A 6,887-nucleotide genomic window follows, 5' to 3' on the forward strand; every position below is an offset into this window, starting at 1 on the left:
CAAAATATATTCACAGGTTCCAGAGACTAGGACGTGGACATCTTTAGGAAGGGGCCATTTGCCTACTCCACTCCCCTTCTCCCCATCCTTCCCTCCCTTCTGACTAGGCTGATCCCCACCTGCACCCCCAGCAACCTTCCCTCCTTCAGGATGCCTTCCTGACCCCCTCTCCCTAAGAGTCCCTCCCACATTTACAGTATGGAAGCTTTCATCATCCTGGTCACATTGTACGGTCACAGCTGTCACCCTCCAGAGAGCAAGGTCCCCTCATCTCATTACCATCCACCCTTCCTTTGCCCCACTCTTCTTAGCACTTGCTCCCTCAGAATGGTATCACAGTCTACTTGGGGACTTGGGTTTCCGCCATTTCCCATCATTGGACAGTAGGTCCCAGTCCAGAGGGGGCTGCATCCCCAGCGACAAGAACAGCGCCTGGCACCTATAGATGCACAATTATCTGCTGAATCACTGAAAGGAGCAAGGGCAGAGTTCCCTTCAGTCTATCTCCAGCTCCTGTGCAGGGCCTGCCCTTCAGTAAATGTTTCTCGTACTGAATGAATGAAAGAATGAATGAACCAACCAACCAGCCAATCAACTGATGTTGGAATGAGTCTAAGTACGGGTCCCACCCCAGCCCCGGAAGCCACTTAGCCTGACAGCAAACACGGGCATGGCCCGGCCACTCCGCCCGCACACACCCTCAATGCCCTCTTTTCTAAGGGGCGGCAAACTCCTGAAAGCTCTCGGAAGTCTGTAATATTTTAACATAGGCGCCTCTAAGGCCTCATTCATTTCCTTAGTAGTCACTGAATACACTTGTGCGGGCGCCTCCCCGGACCCGGCCCTCCTAGAACCGAGAGTTTTGGTTCCGACGGGCACAGCCGGAGTCCGCGGAGTCCAGCCCGGGCACCCGACGCCGCCTGGCCCGCAGCCGCCCGAACTTGGACTGGACCTCCGGGCCCGCGCGGCTGCGGGACCCCCGCGCTGCGCCTCCAAAGGGGGAGCCCAGGCGGGCCAGGGAGTAGGGCGAGGCTGTGGGCGGGGCCTAGTTGGGGCGGCCCCGGCATTGGCTCCGCGGGCAGGGGGCGGGGCTTTAGGGGCCACTGTCAGCACTGTAAGTTCACAGCCCAGGTCTGTCCCATCGCCGCGCGGTCCAGCTCCTGAGCTTTCGCCGCCCGCCGGTCAGTCGCTTGAACGCGCTCAAGGTGAGTTCAGGCCGGGACTCTGCGGCCCGACCGCGGCTCCTAGGGAGAGCCATCCTTGAGGCGCCCCATCCCAGCTCGCGCCCCGGCCCCCGACTCACCTCCACGTAGATCCTTTCCCGGGTGCCTCGGGCTGCACCATGTTTCCCGCCCGCGCCTTGGTCCCGGCGGCCACTCCCGCGTCCCCCTCGGCCTGCGGTGCGCCGCGCATCCCGAACCTGAACTCCCGGTCCAGCCCTCCACACTGCTCCAGAGCCCCCGCCCCACCCCCGGGACCCGGGAGTGCCCTCCCGCCGCCATCCCCGCCCGGGCTCAGGGTCGTATTTTTAGTCGATGGTGAGGTGTCCTCCTATCTTTAGCCGTGGCCGCGAGTGTCTTGAAACGGATCCGAACTGCGCTGGGCTGCACTCTGGCAGAGGGCTGGGAGTGGTCGGCGCCGGAACCCGAGCTGGGGCTGAGGAGCCGGACCCACGGGAGCCAGGGGCGGGGGCTGCACGCCAGAGCTCTGGCCCTGCGCCGAGCGGACACTCGGACATCGCCCAGGCCGGAAAGCACGGGGGAGGCTCCTCCCTGAGTTTGGATACCCGGGCAGGGTCCCGGATCTCTCCCTTTTCCCCCCTTTGTCGGGTTGTGAGACCAGAACCCCCCAAGAGAAGAAGATCCCGTAGACAATCCTCACCTGGTACGTCAACGTGCGGCTCCTTGGGGGACGCCCGCCTGGAGCAGGAGACGCGCTGGAGACCCGGGTGCGCGCCGGGAACCCTCCGGGACGAGCGGCAGTAGAGGGAGAGCGCGCGCCACCTAGTGGCCGAGGAGCCGAGCGCCGCTCCGCACAGCGACGCTGGGAGACCCCGCTGCCAGCGAGGGGGACTCTACGCAAGCAGGCTAAGTCCTGGCCGGCAGGCGGAGGCGGAGCCCTCCGCTCGGGGGCTGTTCATTTTTGGTCTTGTTTGGAGCACTGTCCCCGGAGAACCAGAATGCTTGAGGAAGGCCCTACAGCTATTTGCTGAATAAATATCGGGGCTGACAGTGACCCGCTAACCCTGTCTTTGTACATCGGCGCTCTCTCTCACTTGCAGTATGGCAGTAGGGTCTCCAGTAGCCCCCTGGTAATGGCTTTATTGTCATCCCATTTCATAGATGAGGAAGGTGAGGCCCAGAGAGGAAAGGTGTCTTCCCAAGTTTAGAGTGAGTTCCAGGTAGAGATGGGTTCAAGGTCAGAGGCCTGCTTTTTGAACACTCCTGGTGGAGAGTGGCCTAGTATTCCTTGTGACAGAAGGGGTTCTGCGTCCAGGAAGTCATTTTCTCTAAAGGAGGCCCTGGGCTCCTTCCAGAGCAAGCCCACAGAGCTGGGATGTCTCCCATCTGCTCCTCCCAAAGCTGCAGGAAGCCCCCCGTCCCAGGCCCCCAGAGCCTTGTCCTGATGGAGAGCTCATTCTCATATGTCTGGACACTTGCAAATTGAGAGAGGGGGCCAACCAAGAGGTAGGACTTAAATGGAGGAGGCCTGGGGACCCAGTGGCCCCAGCCCAGGTGGGAGCCTGTTTCTCTCCTGCTCCCCAAGCAGTTCACAGAGGTTGACACGGCCCACTGCATCGGAGCCACTGGGACCCAGCTACGTAGTAGTGCCCACTCTTCCTCTTACTAGCTGGGTGACCTCAGCAAAGTTGCTTAACGTCTCTCAGTTTCAGCTTCTGCCTCTGTAAAGGCCAGTAATGACACCCACCGTGCTGTGCCTGGGACGTTAAAATGGAAACCATGCAAGGGTAGCTGGAGCCTGGGGTCTTGTAGTTGCCAAATCTGAATACTTGGGGCTTGACGGTTGCAGTTCCCAGCTCTCCCCTGGTGGCTGAGGCTGGCCCAACCCTTCCCCCCAGCCTCAGTTCTCCCCACATCTGGAATTGGGTGGGTACATCTGGCTCAGAGCAAGAGAGCTGTCAGGGACGCTGGATTTGTTGTGGAAACATTCAGGCTGTCTTGGCGCCCCTGAATGATGGGAGGGAACTGGCCCAAGTTCTGGGCAAATCCCATCAGTTAGCCCCCCTCTCCATGAGTGAAAAAGAAGGAAAAGCTACCCCAGGACTTCTCCTGCCAAGGGGACAGATAGGATGTGTGTCAGCATGCCCCCAGGCCTGGCATGGTGGGCACAGATAAATGTTTGTTAGATAAAGGAGTGATGGGAGTCCAAGACTTCAGAGCACTCCCTGCCTCCCTCTCCTTCCCTCCAGCTCCTTCCAAGCTTAGCTGGAATTCTGCCACCGGAGAGTCATTCCTTTGTTTCCTATTAAGCTGCAGGTGCTCTGGGAGGGGCAAGATGTCCGGTCTCTGTGGCTCAGCTCGACTGACCCAGGGTGTCCGGTCCTGGGGTGGGGTTTCCTGAGTAAGGGCCTGGGCTGGGGGGTGTGTAGCTGGGACTCAGCCTCTCCTGCATCCTCTTTCCTCCTTCCTGCTCCCTCCTGCCAGCCCCCTCACTCTTCCCCCTGCCCAGCCTGGCCCGGGATGAAGAATGGGGCAGAGGAACTGGCAGAGGCCTCCCTGCTGCTGCTCGGCGCTTCCCCAGTGATTTCCCACCTGCTCAGCCCCTGTTGGCCTGGGGAGAGTGGGCTCATCTAGTTACCCGCTGGGTGACCTTGGACAAGTTTCTTTGCACTCCGTGCTCTGATTCTACACATCAGGCCAATCCCCCGCCGTGGGAACTAGAGGAAGTGCTTGCTCCACTTCCTTCTTCTGTCAAACCTGCACGACACCCCTCCAGAGTGTATTTATTTTTTCCACATTAAAAATATCTTTATTTTTTCTGACTACATGAATAATACGTGCTCATAAATAATACATGCTTCTTGTTAAGAATTTGAGCTTATAGAAGTATGAACAAGAGAGGGAAGTCACCTGAAATTCTACCACCTTGAGAGAACCACCATCAACATTTTGGTGACCGTCCTTTCATAGTTGGCTTACATATATCGTTTCTTAGTAATGGGCCCCAGATATTAATTTTTTCTGAGGACAACTTTCCTCCCATGTCACAAACCCCACACCCCATCCCTGCCCCTACCCTAGTCTAGGTAGCCCATATGACAACTTAGTGCCAGCCTTCTATATTCTTCTCTGTTCCTATATCGAATATAATCCTATGCAGACCTGTATATGTAGGTACACATAATACATGCATGTTCAGAGAGTGGGGAGGAGAGCTGGTCAATGTTTTCAAAAAATGGAATCTTGTAGACTACATTTTTTCATTTTGCTTCTCTCTCTCTCTGCAATGCCTTATGGGAATCCCTCCAAAATGTCCGATAGCTCTAATTTTATTTATTTATTTATTTATTTATTTATTTATTTATTTATTTGGTCGCTCCGCGTGGCTTGTGGGATCTTAGTTCCCCGACCAGAGACTGAACCCCGGGCACGGCAGTGAAAGCGCCAAGTCCTAACCACTGAACTGCCAGGGAATTCCCTGATAGCTCTAATTTTAAAACGGGAATGATAGGAGGGTGGTTGTGATGATTAAATGAGATGTGTTTGCAAAGAACTCAACGAAATTCCAGGCACAGAGCAGAGCTGCCACCCCCAAATATTTGTATCCCCCACTCCATCTTCCCCTTAGGCGCTGGGGCAGAAACTGCATTAGGCTTAGGCCCTGCCCATAAGGAACTCCTAACGGAGAGGAGGAGAAAAGGGAAGCTCTGAGCAGGTGACCTCACTTCCAGGTAGGATGTGATTGGGCCAAATGCGAGGTGTCGGTCGTCATGCACTGTTGGCTGAACTCCTGCTGTGCCAGGCCTGGGAGGGCAAGACAGAGGTTACAAGATCTCCATCCTCCATCAAGTCGGGAGCTGAGACAAATCCGTGAGACCCCCAGACAATCTGGCACTGGTCATGTCTTGGGCACAGTTGAGTGCAGACCACAGTGATGAGCAGAGCTGGGGACTCGGGGCAAGAGACCAGAGCCAGGGCTTTGTATGTGACTTCAGTCCTGTCGCTTAAGTTCCCCACTCATGGAGGGAGGGGCTTGGCACTGCTGATCCAGGCCTTGAGGTGCAACAAGTCCGTGAGTGAACACAGGCTTCGGCCAGGAGGCCTCCCCACAGGAGTGCAGCCCCACGTGGGCTCCCAGGGCTGACGAAAGAGACCCAGAAACGAGATGGATGCCTCTGCCTTTGTCCTTCTGTCCCTGACTTGTACCCTTGACGTTTCAGCTCCTCCGCCCTGGACCAGAGAGAAGCTGGCGAGGACGAGCCCAGAGAGCATCACTGCCTCCGAGCTCTGCGCCTTCCTGCTTCCAGTTTTCAGACGAGTTTTCAACCCTCTTGGGAGAAAGTGATTTTTGTTACCTCGATCCTCTGACTTCATTGATCGTTTATCTTTCTTTTCCAAATTCCTTGGGCCAACTTTGGTCACACCACACGCACTTGGCAAGTGTTTGGTGTCTGGAAACCTCCCTCTGGGTGTTTCTTGAGGGTGGTGAGAGGAGGCAGCGGAGGCCGTGGTCCTGCAAGCAGACTGTCCCGGCCTGGCTGGTGAGGTCGCGATGTCCACCAAGGTGCCCATCTATCTGAAGCGCGGCAGCCGCAAAGGCAAGAAGGAGAAGCTGCGGGACCTGCTGTCCTCAGACATGATCAGTCCACCACTGGGGGACTTCCGCCACACCATTCACATCGGCAGTGGTGGCGGCAGTGACATGTTCGGTGACATCTCCTTCCTGCAAGGCAAGTTCCACCTCCTGCCGGGGACGGCGGTCGAGGAGGCCGAGGAGGATGGTGGCTTTGAGCTGCCCTTCCAGTTCACACGCACGGCCACCCTGTGTGGGCGGGAGCTCCCCGACGGGCCGTCCCCTCTGCTCAAGAACGCCATCTCCCTCCCGGTCATCGGCGGGCCCCAGGCACTCACCTTGCCCGCCGCCCAGGCCCCACCCAAACCCCCTCGCCTGCACCTGGAGACCCCTCAGCCTTCCCCACAGCCCTCCCCGCAGGAGGCAGGGAGTGTGGACATCTGGCGGATTCCAGAGGCTGCCTCGGTCCACAGTGGGCTGACCCCCGAGTCTGGGGCTGAGGAGCCCTTCCTGTCCCACGCCAGCTCCCTGCTCTCCCTGAACGTAGACCTGGGGCCTTCCATCCTGGACGACGTTCTCCAGATCATGGACCAGGACCTGGGCCACCTGCAGATCCCCACATAGGACCCAAGAATGGCCAGGCTGGGGTGAATGCCAGAGGCAGTTGGTGGACACGGCCCTGATCTAGAAGTCGGGGTCCCAAGGTTCCACCTGCTTGGTTGCTGGCCAGTGATTTCTCACTTTGAGCCTTTGTTTCCCTCCCTCCCACCCTCTCCCCGTGGACAGAGTGGCCTCTTTGCTTTCCCCTAAGCCCCACGAGGGTATGTGTAGACGTCAGCCCAAAGTGCCCTGTGCATCTTGGGCCACCCAGACCCCCACTGCCAACTGCTCCTCAGATCCCTTGGCCTAAGGCTCTGCTGAAATGGACTCTGCTTTTCACCTCCCTCCGCCTCAGCCCCATCAACACCCTGCTCGGGGGTGGAGGGTGAGGGAAGACGTGGGGCACAGCCAGCTGGATCTTTGGCTCTGTGTCCTTAACTGGGAATATGGCATCAGTGACCGATGTCCCTCCGCCCCACCCCTCCCACATGACCGGGGGATCCTGGTTGCAATAAAACTTGCTGCTGCTGGTA

The 6,887-nt window shown here is 57.8% G+C and overlaps 1 protein-coding gene across 1 annotated transcript; it reads left to right on the forward strand.

Annotated features, from left to right (window-relative positions):
- The first annotated feature begins 1,111 nt into the window (after nucleotides 1-1,111).
- CDC42EP2 (CDC42 effector protein 2) lies at nucleotides 1,112-6,887 on the forward strand. Its single transcript, XM_068555066.1, has 2 exons — nucleotides 1,112-1,205; nucleotides 5,402-6,887. Exon 2 carries the CDS (start codon nucleotides 5,734-5,736, stop codon nucleotides 6,376-6,378), a length of 645 nt encoding a protein of 214 aa, XP_068411167.1. The 5' UTR covers nucleotides 1,112-1,205; nucleotides 5,402-5,733; the 3' UTR covers nucleotides 6,379-6,887.

The sequence above is a fragment of the Eschrichtius robustus genome, chromosome 11, assembly GCF_028021215.1.
Source record: "Eschrichtius robustus isolate mEscRob2 chromosome 11, mEscRob2.pri, whole genome shotgun sequence".
Lineage (NCBI taxonomy): Eukaryota > Metazoa > Chordata > Mammalia > Artiodactyla > Eschrichtiidae > Eschrichtius > Eschrichtius robustus.